Here is a 15,679-nt window from a genome sequence, read left to right on the forward strand (position 1 = left end):
AAGAAATTGTAGATTTATTCATAGAATTGATCGAAATTTAGTCGCTTAGCGAAGTAAAAGTCTTGACCTAAATAATGCTTGGAATGTGCTGAGAAACGTGCTCGGTGATGTTCGTTTTGGCAAATTGAGGACGGAAGAATTAAACATGCATCTAGCGGACTTTAACGACCGATTAATTATTCTTATTCTATTGTAGTATTAGTATATGTATGTTTCAATGGTATGTCTTATTATTGTTATGAAACAGTATCAAAAAGTTGAATTTTGAAGTTACTTAGATTGTGTTACAAAAATAAAACAAAAATGAAATTATTAGTACAATATACGTATTTAACATATCCGCTCATCCGCGATCGAATTTCTAGTTTATCTCAACTTCTAAAGTATCTCTTACGCGCTATATTCTTTTCGTTTGTGAATATTAGATATTTTTTCATTTCAATGGTGTACCTGTTCCATTATATATTTATCCGCGCATCATAAATTGTTTATCGACACTATTATTCGTCACTTGTTGCGCGTTAAAATCGTTTATCATTTCGCCATCACTTTTCCACTTTAAAGTTCTCTTTTACACGAACGCATGATCGAGTCTCACGTCCTTTTAACGTGATTAATCACTTGCAGATAATGAATATATATCGTAAATTTTATTTATATGTTAAAACGGTATCATGTTCAAGAACTTGTTTGATCGTTTTCTTTCTTACTGAAACGTTCGATCTCTTATATACGTGATATTTCAATAAACCAATCTGCCTGTCTTATCTAGACAGGACAGTGTCCATTCTCGAATCGCGAAGTGTTGTACAAGACAATACCAATTGAATGATAATATTCCAACAAATTTGTGCTCTGTTTTAGGATTCATCGAATAATGATAATTCGGTAATTCTTACGGAAAACTTTAAACCATGAAAAACGATACAAATGGTAGCGCACAAATACAAAGTGATAAACTGAATATGAAAATAAACATAACATTGAAATAGTAACACTTCCTTCAACATTGGATTTCGACATGCACAATACTAGAATGACCAATAAAAACTCGACAACATAAACTTCAACGTCAACAAATCATTATCTTCTAAATTTCTAAAACAAGGAAATGAAATAAGAAAACAACCAGAAAAAGATGTAATTCCGTGAATAATTATTGATTGAACACATTGACATAGTTGACATGACGTAGCATTTTTTTTCTTAAATAGCTTATTATAATTTTATATAACTCTACTTTCCTTTAACGACTTTTTTATTAGGTAATAATGAATATGATAAGTGCGTGGAATTGTTTTCCATAGATTTCTGTATAATTCGTAACAACATTTAATACAATTTTACAGAACTTGAAAATTTTCCAACATTTCCGTTACGTTATTTAACGTGCGGTAAGTTCATGCGTGACTCACGGTCGTGCATACAATCGTATGATCTTCAAGTGATCACGCCACTCGCACGCTACCAAATGTTGACGGTGGTGACCAATAATCCAGTCACGGAGATATGCACATCGATTTTATTTCTGGAAAAAGAAATCAGAGGGCAAATATTGCATCATTATTTCTAGTTATTAGTATAGTATTAATTATTTCTAGTGACGACGATTCTTGCGCTTTCATAATTGACTACTCAAGAGATGGGATCCTTAAAGATCTCAAATTCAACATTGATACATTTCTTTGACGAAATCGCAATTTAGATAAATATATCAAATTTTTTTATTCAATTAGATTATTAACTAATTTAATTAAACATTTGTAAATAGTTTTCTGTGGATGCTTCGAGAAGAGACCCGGAGGAGAATTGAGAATTTACGGAAACGGTTTTAAAAAGTTTCATATATCTTTATATATCTCTGATACATAAATAAATTTCTTCTATATTTCTTCTATATTACATATTTTTAGTTCAATACTTTTGAAAATATCTTAAATTTTTTTAAGATTAAAGTTCTCTGTTCTAGTTAAGCAAATTACCCGTTTATCTTGTCCCCAGTCTTCAGAGATGTACGTCAACAGGTCTGTCAAGCCTTCAAACTCTGTTCTGCTTTGAGGTGGATTATTCTTAGGTATCTTTGGTAGCAGGGAACCCATCTTGAACCTAAATTCTTCTGCATTAGTGGCTCCAGAGATCTTCCAGATTCCATAGAAAAGTATACTACATCCTGTAACAGCGTAGAGCGAGCCCCAGCCAAGGGCTCGTATCGCCAATGAGGCTCCAGTTTCATGAACTCCTTTAATACCAGCGAGTCCTTCTCCAAAGTATCTCGGATCCTGTCTTCTCGCTGCTGATATCGCTCTGGCAAAGCCAGCAAGGGCAGAAATACTCGCGACAGTGCTTAAAAATACTGCGGCTACAAACATCAATGATGTTATTAATATATAAACATCAGATGAAGAAGGGGATCAATGGAAAGTAACAAAATGATATCAAATTGTCAAGGATTAAAAATGTAATAAAGAAGTCGTATAATTATCAGATATAAAAATCAAAATTATAAATTTTTAGTTATAGAAAAGCATCTTAATCATCTGCATGTTAAAACAGTTTGCTAGAATAATGAAATTTTGTTTCTATTCATTATATTATATATGCGATATGCGCATCACGCAATAATTAGCGAAATCTCAAATCTAAAGTGAAATTAGAATTAACAATAAGTGAAATCGCGACTAGTGACGCGATTAGTAACGAACGTCCCACGGTAAGTGAGGTTAGTTCGCGGCGGACAACGCGGAATCGCGCGGGAGCGGACGTTCCTCGACGCGCCGTTCCTAAATTAGATTTACCGTAGATTCCCTCCTGCTTCGCGGATCGGACGATGGACGTTTCCGCGGTGTCTCCGGTCTCCACCATCGTGCGCGACGAGATTTCAGTCAGCGGTATCCGCCATTTTTAAAGCGCCCATGCTGCACCACGCGCCGTACTACTCGCCAGCGCAACTACGTCAAAACGAAACGTCGAAAGGGCGCCCGGACTTTTTTTTAGCACGCATTCAACCGGAGAAAAGGTCACGAGGGAAGCGCGACGCGCTCGGACAGGTCAAAGTGCTGCGGATCCTCATCGTGGTTTCATCGCGGGGTGGAGATGGAAGGTAATCGTCCCGTCTAGATCCCTCGTCCGTTCATCCCTGGCATAAAGCTCCAATTATTCACTGGCAGTACTTTCGATGTGCGTCCCCTCTCTCTCTCTCTCTCTCTCTCTCTCTCTGTTCCGTTAAGTTGTTGAATCAAAAGGATGAATTTGCCAGTACTGACAGTAAATAATAGAAAACGCATGTGGAACCTCTCTTTGAGAAGCCAAATCTCTGTACGGATCTTTTTTATCTTAGAATGTGTATTACAGACGAGACAAAGCACAACATCGACAAGCTCGTCGACGATCTGAGGCACGCCGTGAGATTAGAGGCCTCGCAGGACGAGGGTTCCGACATTGTCCAGATACTGGACTCTGTGGTGAATGTCAGTAAAACTTCAATCGGAGGTAAGCAGCTATATTTAGCATAATTGTAAATTAGTTGAGTTGCACTAAAAATCAGGATCCAGACATCATTTTATGTTGCGTAGCTTTTCTTAACTATTTGTTATAATCGAGTAATTTTTATTGTCACGTGATACTACTTAGAACTCAGTCATCAAACAGTTATCTGTGATTTTAGAGACTACTGAGTTGGTTATCGATGAAGTTTTCCTAAAGTTGCTTGGACACAAATCTGAGCAGATTGTAGGAAAAACAGCGAAAGCCATTGCAGAGATTGCAAAGACGGAAAGAGGAAGGGAGAAATGTACCACTATGGAATTGGTACGAGCATTGATCAGTTTGCTGAAGAAGCAAGACATAGACACGATGACACAGGCTTCCAGAGCTCTAGGAAACATTTGCTACGAAAATGGTTATTGAAATAATTACTTGTGTCGTAAGAAAATCTTTTTAATATAATTTTTTATTTTTTTTCAAGATATTTTTGGTTTCTTTACATGGACACACACTTTAGGTATTTATATAATTAAATATTTTAAAAGTTCTTGGACACACACATACTACACGCGCGCGTGCGTGCGCACAAAAGGCACTTAAACTTTTAGGTATCAACTTATTATTATTATTAGAAAAAGCTAAGAGAAAATATTAATTTTATAGAAAACGGCAAAAGGCTGGTGAGGGAGCAGGATGGTCTGAAAGTAATTCTGGCAGTATTGAAGAGAGGTATCGCGTTAAAAAATGCCGAGGGTGCTAGTTTCTTACGGAACGTCGCCGCTGGAGTTTTATTAAACTTTCTGGTAGACCAAGAGGCATTGTACAAAAAGGTAAGAAGTTAAATCTTTTTTTTAACGAATGTATCGCACATTCGTATAATAATTAATTAGTGATCATGCATGTTATAAAAATTGTGATATTATAATTGAAGATATTATTAAAAGCCGCACGATGGAGCACGTTTATAATCATGATATTTTATATATTTTACCAGGCACTCGAGGAAGATGCGATATCGATTATTTGCAGCGTCTTGGAAGAAGATGGCACCAGTGGTGGCGAAGCGGCCATGCATGCATTGCTTACTCTCGGCATATTAAATGATGCAAACATTGTGTTCCTTGATGAGAGATTAACAAGGGTTCTAGTTGATATACTTGCTAGTGACACTTCCTCCGAGCTTTCCGAGATGTGCCTGGAGCTTTTACACGGCCAAGCGGAAAATGGTAAGTTAACGATTATTTAATTGATTAATAACTAGAATTTCATTGTTTAAATTAACTCAAATCATTTGTGTGGATTATATAACAATCAAAATTTACAAATATCGATCCCGATGTCTCGTGAAAGTTAACAAGTACAAAGTCGGATTTCAACTCGTAGATGTAAATTAAAATAAGTATCTCCTTATCAAGGTAATAACGCAATTCCACGCATTTTCAGAAGATGCAAAACTGCTATTGGCTAAGGCGGGAGTATGCGAATTATTGCTAAAACTATTAGAAAAACACGGTCCACACTGCAACGACGAGGAGACGCGATCCATTCTAAAAGTAGCCTGCAATCTGATCGTTTTGATCTTAACTGGAGGTGAATATACGAAGATGGAAGAAATCGAGTTTATCAAGTTGTAACAAACATTGCCCTTTGCTTAGATGACAGCATGAACTTCCTTTACGACGATAGCAAAGGTCCTGTCTACAGGAAACTGGTGGAATGGCTCGAGAGCCTTGACGAGGACTTACGGATCACTGCAGTTTTGGCTATGGGAAACTTTGCGCGGACTGACACACATTGCAAGCACATGGTCGAGCAGGGAATCCATCGGAAACTGCTGAAGCTCCTACGAAGAAACGGCAATAAATCCGGTGACATCAGGTGCCAGCACGCTCTGCTGAGTGCGTTACGCAATCTCGTCATACCAACCGACAACAAATCGCTGATACTTGCCGATGGTCTGATCGACATCCTCTACCCGATGCTGGATATCCCTACTTTTCCAGTAGTTTTCAAGTTATTGGGAACGCTCAGAATAGTCATAGATGGCCAAAGTAAGCGTTTTTCGCAAGTATATAGTCCGAGCAAACGAATTTAATTAATTTTTAACAGAGAAGTAAGTGTGTCTTGTCAATTACATGTGGGGATATTATTTAATTAGTTACACGTATTATACCTAAATTATAAATATTATTACCAGTACCAATATCGATAACGATTATAACTGAATAATTCGTTTCAGGAGAAGCGGCAGTGTCCCTAGGACGGCGGGAGGACTTGATTAAGCGAGCGGTTGAATGGTGCGGTATCGAGGACCATCCGGGTGTGCAGGGCGAAGCAAATAGATTGATCGCTTGGTTAATAAACAATAGCAGGTGCGTTTTTGCCATAACTTTCGTCGAGGTGATTTCCCAAACTTTATATATACCTTTTAGGGACAAGCAGATCGCCTTATCGATCATTAAGTACGGCGCGGTACAGCATTTAGTTAATATGCTTCTGGCGCAGCACGCGTTAATGCAAAACGAAGCGATCATGGGTCTGACAGTGCTGACGATGATCTGCCCGACGGAATCCGAGGAGCTGTTAATCGAGGCGGACTTTGGACGCAGCATGCGCGAGTTTTTCGAAGCACGTGCCGACAATCTCGACGCGCACATTGTGCTAAACGCACTCACGCTACTGGACAGCGTTGTGCGATCAGGTACCTTGAAAATCCATCCTAGAGAAAAAAAGAAGAGAGAAAAATCAAACGCTCTGCCACGATAATAGAATTCTGAATCGACCTTTTACATGCGCTATCTCTTTCAGACCGATTAAAGAAGCATCTGAAGAATTGCGGGCTGGCCAGCGCGTGCAAAACCTTAGATGAGAGGGAAGATATCGTTACAGAGGTGCGAACGCGCGTTACTGCGCTACGGGCGGAGCTCTGCACCACTTTAGGAACGAGCTGCAATTAAAAAAAAAAAAAAAAAAAAACAACCAATGACCAAAATCAAACTGATTTACGCGTGCACGCTCACGCTGCCACTCCCACCGTTGTATCTTCCGTCATTCCAAAGAGCTGTGCAAATTTCTCCAATGACCAAATCATCGCCAATTCGATCCACGGATCGCAAAGTGTATTTTATTTATCGAGAAATACATATTCTCTATTGATGTACGTGCTGCTCCAATCAATTCCGTCACCAAGATTTTCGCAAAGGTATCTTGAGAGAATCTCGAATCGGTAGCAGAAATGTTCTTCCTTTAATTTTCCTACTATTTCTATTTCTATTGATTTCTGTAATCCACAATTTACGCATTCTTGCTATTGATTCTTTGTTCTTACATTAATACATTTGATTCGATCGCCGCCGTGACAAAATATATTTTGTATAATATAAATACGCGAAAATCTTTAAATTCATGAATCTTTATATTTTTTATTATTTATAACTTTGTAAACTGATTTGTCAGCTTGTAAATTTACAAATTTATTTATATAATTTATAAATTCTTTATTATAGATCTGTCCGTAACCAGATTACCACGAAGCAGCATCGCGAAAGCGCACCTCCGCTAACAGCTAAGCAGCCGTGAGCCGCTGAGCCGTGATGCCGTCTAGTATCGCCACGTGCCGTTTTCCATGCCGCGGCGCGGCGATCGCGCGAGCTGCCACGTAATGTTGTGCGTGCCGTTCCGCCGTTCGCGAATAGCTGCTATAATACGGTCTTGGGGAGCTGCGTGGAGATAAGCGGCAACGAGGGCAATGTGCAAGTCTGCATCTATCCGTACCTAATTTCAAACGAATTGCGTGATCGCTGAGGTAAGCGGTACGTGCGAATCACCCAGGCCGTCTTCCACATTTTTTAACCTTTCGGCGCGCTGACAATGCGCTTTGACCACCCAAACGTCAACCCTGCTCATCCGCACTTTTCTCATACATTCTCGACATTAATCTAGAATGAGCGCAACGCAAGCCGCTCCTCTCGCTCTCACCGCTCTGCCCTTTAATCCAACAGCTTCCTCCGGTCTCTGATACTCCAATAGAACTTGTGAGCTACTGCGTAGAGCTGTACCTTGGTAGTAGTAGCCTGAGGTTCCTATTGCTGTCAGCAAGTGATCATGGTCGGTTGCATTCTTTTCTATTACTCAAGTACCCAAGAGCATTGAGAGAGAAATCGAGCGTTTGCCTAAAGCTTCTTTGCGTTTATTAGAGAATCTATGGTTGTCTGTCGACGTATGACATATGCAGAGATTCAAAGCACGTCTGTCACATCTTTGGACGAGTTTCCTGCGATAATTCTCTAATAATGTTTTCTTCCAGTGACAGACTCAAAGAAACGAAATGTCACAATCAAGCGGCTATCAGTATGCACTGTACGAAGAGCCAAATAATTCCCTGAAGAATGAGTCGCCGCTCTTACTGAATGGTCCGGGTACCATGCTTCAGCAGAACGGCATGCAATCTCCACAGTTCAATCTAACTGGTACGTTATTATCAGTATTAAAAAAAGTTTCATATATAATTTTAATATAACATATAAAATAAATGATAAGTAATCAATTAAAATACAGACATTTGTACATGTCTGTATTTTAATTCAATTTAAAACATGATTTAGCATTTATGTGTTGTATCATTGATATCACCTGTAAACTTTTACTTAAGATAATCAGTTTTTTGCTTTATCAGAAAAAAAAAAAAGCAGCAGATTAGTAAGCATGTATTGAAGCATGAAAACATATGCTTTGATTTAAGGAATGCATAATATGCATTCATTTAAATATACAGAATATTTTCTGAGAAAATGGATAATAAATTTATAAAAAATGTTATCAATCACTATCAGTATTACGATTAAATAATATATTTCAGAAATTCTATGACAATAACATTCAGACCAGTCAAAATAATGATGATATCAAAGTTTCAAGTTTCAACTGTTTACTCGTTATCTATTTAATGTAACTTGAAAATAGCGAATTTTGCCTAGAAAGTTCTTCGCTAAAATTCATACGGTTTCAAACGCGTTTTCAGGCACGCCGTCGTCACAGTCGTCACGCGACCCATCCAGGGAGACATCCAGGGATCCATCGCCAACGCAATATCTTCACAATCAGTACCGGCCTCAATTGCCCCGACCGCCGATGCCGCCGATGCCGCCGATAAACCGACCGCAAAGCCCTACTCCGTTGCCTCCACCACCCAGAACATCGCAACCATACAGTCCCGTAAATCCTTATGGTGTCCATCATAACCAATATGCTGCTAATACTCAAGCGAATGTCGCCGTCAGCGCGTCCTCAGCTACCTTCGTTTCTCAGCCTAGCCAAGAGATTCAACACAGGCCCATAATTCCCACAAATCCGCCTCCGCCAGTCGCCAAAAATTTGTCGCCAGAATCCGCACCGTCCGCGGACACCGTCAAGACGGAACCTCCCAAAGCGAGCCAAAGTTATCAATGGACAACTAATCCCCCGGCTGTCAGCGTTCCGCAGAGCACCGTTGGGATATCCAGTAGCATAGATAAGACTAGTCAAGTCTATATGGATCAAACCGCGGGTAGTCAGACATCGTACGCCAGAGTGAGCCAGAGTAAAGCCTTGGTGAACGATCAAGGTCAGTCAGCCCCTCCAATCACGTCCAACGTTAGTCTACCTCCTTCGAATGTTGCTCAACATTTGAATCAGAACAGTCACGCGCAGCAAGATCCAATGGCTTCCGTGCAGTCCTCGAGACTCCGGAACTACCAAGCACAATCGACCGTCGGTCCGACGGAGAGCCTAAGTAGCTCGCAATTGAAGTACGCAAGTCAGCAGAACGTGTTCGGTACGACGTCGTCGTCGACGCCGCCAAGTTCCAGCACGCAAAACTTGTTCTCTGGCTCTGGACAGCTGGGTCAGAATGTGGCTCCGCGCAGTCCTCAGGATTATTGTCCTCAGCCTTTGAGGCCTCAGCACAATCTACTTACCGGTTATATGGATCCTACGGGACTAGGAAATATCCCTCAAGGCCAGAGCACGCATCAAAACGTATCTGGCCAGAGAAGATATCCACAACAACAGGACACTGCCAATACTGCGATGCTACCTCCGAGGAACGCTGCGCCACCCCTGGGACCTAATCAGTTGCATGGTGCGAGACCACCGCTATCATCGGGAATGCCGCCATCAGGAATATCACCGTCAGGAGTGCCGCCATTGGGAGCACCGCTATCGGGAATGCCGCTATCAGGAATATCACCGTCAGGAGTGCCACCATTGGGAGCACCGCCATCGGGAGCACCGCCATCGGGATTACCACCATCAGGAATTCCAACATCGGGGATGCCACCTCATCCGGGACATCAAATGGTAATGGTCGTTAGATGAAAGATGAAAATTTAACAGAATCTTTAATTAATAATATTAATATTTTAATTTGTGCATTTTTAGTACGGCACTCGTTCGCAATATCCCGGTCCGATGACGAACGTGCCGTTAGATTCGTCAAGTAGAAGGTATCCAAATACGTATCCCGATCAATTAAATCAATTAAATAATCAAATGGGCGGTCTCAACGTCACGCAAGGCGGTTTCAACAAATTATGGGTAATCATCTTTCATTGAAGCATATTACATCTGGTATTACATATATGTATATAATCTAACATAAAAACATTAATAGCTTAATACGTTAACGGTATTTTTCAGGGTTCAGAAACAATAGATCTCTTACAGTGCAGAAATGTATTGCCGCCTGAGAAAATCGAGCCACCAAAGATCAGATTACATCAGGAATTTTTAGATGGCGTAAATTGCAGTCCCGAGTAAGTTTCTCCTCTTATCATTATCTTGAAATAAACATAATATATACGATATATAAAAATATTGATGACAAAAAGATATACAACTATCTCTATTTTTTATATCTATCATATATCTGTTGGAAATAATACTGTATCGTTTGATTACAGTATATTTAGGTGTACACTGACAAAAGTGCCGGAATCAAATTCACTCTTACAAAAATCAAGATTGCCGTTTGGTGTACTAATACATCCCTTTAAGGATCTAAATGTGAGTGAATGGATGAAATGAATATTCGTAATTTGAAACATGTCGATCTAGATAAATTTAAGTAACAGTGATGCTATTATTCGGTTTATCCTCGAAAAATGAAATTTTTCTGTCTTTGTTACAGCATTTGGCAGTGATTCAGTGCAACACAATTGTACGTTGTCGAGCTTGTAGAACGTACATAAACCCATTTGTGTATTTCGTTGATACGAGAAGATGGAAGTGCAATCTGTGTTTTAGGCTGAACGAACGTAATAAAATTTAAATTTATTCTTTCATGATACGTACATGAGATCAATGAAACGCGCTCATACGTTCTATCTTACATATGTATATAGTACCTGAGGAATTTCATTTTGATCCTGTGACGAAATCGTACGGCGATCCAGGACGACGGCCAGAGGTCAGAACGAGCACGATAGAGTTTATTGCACCAAGCGAGTACATGGTCAGTAGTAGATAATTATTCTTATTAAATCTCCACTTACAATAAAAAACATGCCAGAGTCTGATAAATCGAGTCTTTGAATCAAATCTGTGTGTATATTGTATATATTTATAATTGAGATCCCGTTTCTACAAGAACAAGATTTTTCTTTTCTCTCTACTTTTCGATCCGCTCTCCAATCTTGACGTTAAATTCCATTTCTTTTAAAGGTCCGTCCGCCTCAGCCCGCAGTCTATCTCTTCGTGATGGACGTTTCTCGTCTCGCGGTGGAGAGTGGCTATCTGCAGATCGTCTGTAACACCATCACCGAAGAGCTGTCGCATCTCCCCGGCGACGGTCGCACCCAAGTCGGCTTCCTCGCCGTCGATTCCGCCCTACACTTCTTCAGCATGCCTGACAACGTCTCGCGACCGCACGAGATGGTCATGCTCGACATCGACGACGTGTTCCTGCCGTGCCCGGAAAATCTAATCGTGAATCTGAAGGAACGTGAAGATCTCATTCGTGATCTTCTCGCCCAATTGCCCGTCAAATTCTGCGGTACTCACGATACCAACAGCGCCCTCGGCGCCGGTCTCCAAGCTGCCTTTAAACTACTCTTTGCCACTGGAGGACGCGTCACCGTTTTCCAGACGTGCCTACCAAACGTTGGCCCGGGTGCTCTGCAACCGAGAGAGGACCCTAACAGCAGAGCAAACAAAGATGTGCCGCATCTCAATCCCGCGACGGACTTTTACAAAAGATTCGCTCTGGACTGCAGCGGACAGCAGATAGCAGTTGATTTGTTCCTATTGAACAGTCAGTACAGCGATTTGGCTACTTTGTGTAAGTTATCCAGTTAAACATTATTAGGTTATTTCTTCGAAAATCTTCGAAAATTGTAAATTAAATTCTTTACTGCACCGATCAAGTAAATTTAATTGGATAAATTTAAATTTACTTGATTAGTTAGACTTAGTTTTCGTAGTATACTGATAAACTATGCTGATACTACTAATAAATACTGAAATAATATATATTTGATATTTTTGATTATATTCCGCAGCGTGTATGTCCAAGTTCACTGGTGGTTGTATTTACCATTTGCCACTGTTTCGCGCAACGAAGCTGGAGAATGCCGAGATGTTGGAACGATCGCTACGTCGTTACTTGACCAGGAAAATCGGTTTTGAGGCAGTAATGAGGTTGCGCTGCACTCGCGGTCTAAGCATCCACGCGTTTCACGGCAGTTTCTTTGTACGATCGACCGATCTCCTTTGCTTACCGAACATCAATCCAGATGCCGGCTTTGGCATGCAAATTTCCATCGAGGAGAATCTCTCCGAGGTGCAAAATGTGTGCTTCCAAGCATCTCTACTTTATACCTCGAGCAAAGGTAACTGGGTGGTTGTTCCTTTTTAGTCTTTATGCGTGTTACATTTGTTTACTTCTTACATAAGTTACAATTCACGTTTAAAGGTGAACGAAGGATCAGAGTACATACCCTGTGCTTGCCAGTTGTGGCAAACCTATCAGACGTTCTGCACTCTGCGGACCAGCAATGCATAGTCGGCCTATTATCAAAAATGGGTACTTTAGTAATAAAACTTTTAATTTACACGATTGAAGATATAATCTTTGAAAAAATTAAATTACTTAATAATTTCATTAATGATGAGATAATACGTAATAAAATATCAAAGTGCTTCAAAGTTATTTCTATTAGATAATTAAGTAAAAGTAAGTAAAATCGAAAGGTATTAACTTCAATTACTGTCGCAGCTGTCGACCGATCGCTTCAGTCATCTTTATCGGACGCTAGGGACGCATTAATAAACGTTGCCATTGACGTGTTGACCACGTACAAATTGGGGCAATCTTCCAACGCCGGAGGAGGACTCGTCGCTCCGGGAAATTTGAAATTGTTGCCATTATACATTATTGCGTTATTGAAGAGTGTAAGATATCACGCAAATCTTTTACACTTTGATATACTCGTCTATCGCATTATCGCTTAATATTAATATCTTTCTTGCGAATTAACAGATGGCATTCAGATCCGGCACAAGCACGCGCTTGGACGACCGCGTGTTCGCAATGTTCCACCTGAAGGCGTTACCCCTCGCGCAGTTGATGCAGCTGATTTACCCCGACTTGTATCCAGTACACGCGCTCGACGACCGCCAAGCAAAAGACATCGATGGCAAGGTCTGTCCGCAGCCGCCACGGTTACATTTGTCCGCGGAGAAACTCGACAGCCGAGGCGCCTTTCTCATGGACGCTGGCGACAAAATCCTCATTTACATTGGCAAGAACATCAGCCCGATTTTCTGCACCAACGTACTCGGGGTCGCCGCGTTCTCATCTATTCCGGAAGAAATGGTGAAAATTTTACTGAAATTAAAAATGTTGTTTTTCTTTTTTGAGATTATTATTAAAGATTGAAATTTATGGGCTATTTGTAAGAATCCAACCAACCAATTATCGTTTTATCTTTTACGTTAGTACGAATTGCCAGAGTTGGACACGGTGGAGAGCGAACGGTTACGAAACTTCGTGTTCAGTTTACAAGAGGAGAAACCGTACGAAGTACCTGTGCAAGTTATCAGGTGAATGAATTGTTTTTTCAACTATTCTTTCCAATCGATGATTAAAGTATCAAGGTACAGTTAGTCTCATGTGGAATCACGAGAATATCTCACGACAGAGGATTCGCTGATTTCTGTTTGCTCTTTGCAAGTTGAAGCGTAAAATCGGTTGAATGAAACATGAATGAAAAGATATTACCTTTTAAACATTAAAAAGAAATTTCATCATTGAATTTGAATTTATTCAATGGCATTAACGCACTCGATTATTGTGTTATTACAAAATTTCGGTAATATTTCTTACATCATAATCTTTATATCTCTGTAAATATCAGAATTGTTTAGCAATGGTAACTGCAATGGCGATAAATGATTTTGCAGGGATGACAGTCACTTTAGGGGATTATTCGTCGAGCGATTAATAGAGGACAGATTCGAGTCCGCTCTCAGTTATTACGAATTCTTGCAACACCTCAAGACACAGGTGAAGGTGTGACAGATTTAAGAAATTCCTGCACGAGACCAACTCCTGCGGGAAGTGTTAACTATCCATGAATCATGGGATCATCATCACGAGGCGACTAGAGGGGGAAAAAAAAGGAATTGTGACACGCATCAAGATTCATTGGTTGTGGGTTATTCAAGATACACTGGGACACATCGTGTGAACTCAAGAACCACTTATGCCATATGCAGCAGTGATAGCCTTATTGAAAGACACTGACGCATTTAAACATGATAGACAGTAATTATTGTTACTATCTCTATGATTATTAAGACTATTATAATTCTTTATCCTGAGAGAGACAGCTCCAATACATGGACTTGCGTTCCCGTTACGCATATCCGCCTTCTCAGTTAAACGATGGTTTAACTGTTGTGCTTTAGCTCGTAAACGGTATCCGACTTTTTCTTTCTTTTTTACAATTTTCTGTTGAATCCACGACGATTTTACCATACTTGAAATGATTCTTCTCTGTTCGCGATAAGGTCTTTCGCGGTAACGGTAATTTGTTGAGCAATCTCACGTATGACGAATGCAAATCTTTTTGATGATATACATATATATGTACATACATATACATATACATGGGATATTTTTAAGTTACGTTTCCCCGTTTCCGCATTCACATTCTCCGTGTCATCGTTATTGTCGCGAGTTAACGCAAAAGTGTTCTTACCTTAACCACCATGGAAAAATCATTAAATATTAATATACTAGTGAATTACTAGTGAATAATATTCTAGATGCGAAATGGGAAGGATGCAATCTTGCGATTTCAGCATGAGTAACAATAAATTGAGATTGTTTGCAGGGCCAGTGTTGCGAAAGAAAAAAAAGAAAACGAATATATCTCACGGTGGGTGATGAGCAATGCAACGCGCTTTTGCAAATCGATCATCCACAGGCAATAAAACGAACACATAACGAAGGGACATAAGAAAAATTCGTGGAAATTGATATTAATCAATTATGTGTGCACGCGGTGACACGCATGTTGTTAATGTAAAATTAAATTTTACAACGGGTAGAGTCGAGATGACGATATCGAACAGTCGATGAACGTTCGCAATTGAATGTACGTCGCAATCGAGTCAATCGAGTAGCTAATTAACTGTAAAGAATAGGAGAATGCGGGGGATGGGACTTGGGACGATCACGGGCAAATGTAAAATACCAATCGATCGCGCCGAGGCGGACAAACCACTCCGACACGAAGGACCTTCCAACAATTACGATAGACAATGGCGTACGCGATAAGCCACCGGCGACTCTCGGTAAAACAATAAGCGGACAAATGGATATTGTAAGATACTCGTGCTGCTCGCTCACTTTTGTCGACGCTGCCAAACGAGGTTCTTCGGTGTTGTTCTCCTCTCTCCGTTTTAACGATCCGCCACCGTGGATGAGACAAGAAACAGAGAAACAGCGCGCGACAGGTTGGTCTATTATTTAATTATTTATCGCGACTGTCATTGAATATATTGGTTACTACTTATTGATTGCTACTTATGTATATATATACATATACAGATGCATTATACACGTATATTGTACGAGAAGATTTATTATTGTTCATGTCCGTTCACACGTACCCTGCAGCAGTCTTCGTCACGTGGACTGCCATACCTGTTTCCA

At 40.2% G+C, this 15,679-nt stretch overlaps 3 protein-coding genes and 1 long non-coding RNA gene across 6 annotated transcripts; 2 read left to right on the plus strand and 2 right to left on the minus strand.

Moving 5' to 3' along the window:
- Window positions 1-1,135: 1,135 nt before the first annotated feature.
- On the minus strand, window positions 1,136-2,935 carry LOC105283665 (transmembrane protein 242). The gene is made up of 3 exons (XM_011346603.3): window positions 2,796-2,935; window positions 1,983-2,359; window positions 1,136-1,528 (listed from the first exon to the last, which is right to left on the minus strand). Exons 1-3 carry the CDS (start codon window positions 2,860-2,862, stop codon window positions 1,523-1,525), a joined length of 450 nt encoding a protein of 149 aa, XP_011344905.1. The 5' UTR covers window positions 2,863-2,935; the 3' UTR covers window positions 1,136-1,522.
- Window positions 2,936-2,964: 29 nt separating this feature from the next.
- Window positions 2,965-6,641, plus strand: LOC105283667 (rap1 GTPase-GDP dissociation stimulator 1-B). The gene is made up of 10 exons (XM_011346605.2): window positions 2,965-3,100; window positions 3,352-3,489; window positions 3,665-3,898; window positions 4,147-4,313; window positions 4,478-4,709; window positions 4,927-5,073; window positions 5,139-5,534; window positions 5,723-5,855; window positions 5,916-6,184; window positions 6,292-6,641. The coding sequence occupies exons 1-10, from the start codon at window positions 3,094-3,096 to the stop codon at window positions 6,438-6,440; spliced, it is 1,872 nt and encodes a 623-aa protein (XP_011344907.2). The 5' UTR covers window positions 2,965-3,093; the 3' UTR covers window positions 6,441-6,641.
- A 432-nt stretch (window positions 6,642-7,073) lies between these two features.
- On the plus strand, window positions 7,074-15,597 carry LOC105283664 (protein transport protein Sec24A). 3 transcript variants are annotated; one of them, XM_011346602.3, is made up of 16 exons: window positions 7,074-7,288; window positions 7,790-7,952; window positions 8,504-9,640; window positions 9,701-9,819; window positions 9,901-10,056; window positions 10,159-10,274; window positions 10,422-10,524; window positions 10,649-10,775; window positions 10,863-10,972; window positions 11,182-11,797; window positions 12,018-12,347; window positions 12,431-12,541; window positions 12,734-12,909; window positions 12,998-13,333; window positions 13,457-13,560; window positions 13,921-15,597. In XM_011346602.3, the coding sequence occupies exons 2-16, from the start codon at window positions 7,811-7,813 to the stop codon at window positions 14,033-14,035; spliced, it is 3,798 nt and encodes a 1,265-aa protein (XP_011344904.2). In that variant the 5' UTR covers window positions 7,074-7,288; window positions 7,790-7,810; the 3' UTR covers window positions 14,036-15,597. The 3 variants fall into 3 exon arrangements, with proteins under 3 accessions (XP_011344904.2, XP_011344903.2, XP_011344902.2); XM_011346601.3 differs by having other exon boundaries at window positions 7,074-7,295; window positions 8,504-9,819; XM_011346600.3 differs by having other exon boundaries at window positions 8,504-9,819.
- Window positions 12,367-12,858, minus strand: LOC113562836. Its single transcript, XR_003407195.1, has 2 exons — window positions 12,717-12,858; window positions 12,367-12,525 (listed from the first exon to the last, which is right to left on the minus strand). It is a non-coding gene; the product is annotated as an uncharacterized LOC113562836 (long non-coding RNA).
- Window positions 15,598-15,679: the final 82 nt, after the last annotated feature.

Source organism: Ooceraea biroi, chromosome 10 (assembly GCF_003672135.1).
Source record: "Ooceraea biroi isolate clonal line C1 chromosome 10, Obir_v5.4, whole genome shotgun sequence".
In the NCBI taxonomy this organism is placed as follows: Eukaryota; Metazoa; Arthropoda; class Insecta; order Hymenoptera; family Formicidae; genus Ooceraea; species Ooceraea biroi.

What these genes read in the sequence shown, in the direction of transcription:
- LOC105283665 (XM_011346603.3), bottom strand. Translation starts at nt 2,862, where the DNA reads ATGGTGGAGACCGGAGACACCGCGGAAACGTCCATCGTCCGATCCGCG. An exon ending in GAAGCAGGAGGGAATCTACG is followed by an intron (nt 2,360 to 2,795) that starts GTAAATCTAATT and finishes TGATGTTTGTAG; the next exon opens with CCGCAGTATTTTTAAGCACT.
- LOC105283667 (XM_011346605.2), top strand. An exon ending in CAGTAAAACTTCAATCGGAG is followed by an intron (nt 3,490 to 3,664) that starts GTAAGCAGCTAT and finishes CTGTGATTTTAG; the next exon opens with AGACTACTGAGTTGGTTATC. An exon ending in CGTTTTGATCTTAACTGGAG is followed by an intron (nt 5,074 to 5,138) that starts GTGAATATACGA and finishes CCCTTTGCTTAG; the next exon opens with ATGACAGCATGAACTTCCTT.
- LOC105283664 (XM_011346601.3), top strand. Translation starts at nt 7,811, where the DNA reads ATGTCACAATCAAGCGGCTATCAGTATGCACTGTACGAAGAGCCAAAT. An exon ending in GGCGTAAATTGCAGTCCCGA is followed by an intron (nt 10,275 to 10,421) that starts GTAAGTTTCTCC and finishes GTTTGATTACAG; the next exon opens with TATATTTAGGTGTACACTGA. An exon ending in CGGCCTATTATCAAAAATGG is followed by an intron (nt 12,542 to 12,733) that starts GTACTTTAGTAA and finishes TTACTGTCGCAG; the next exon opens with CTGTCGACCGATCGCTTCAG.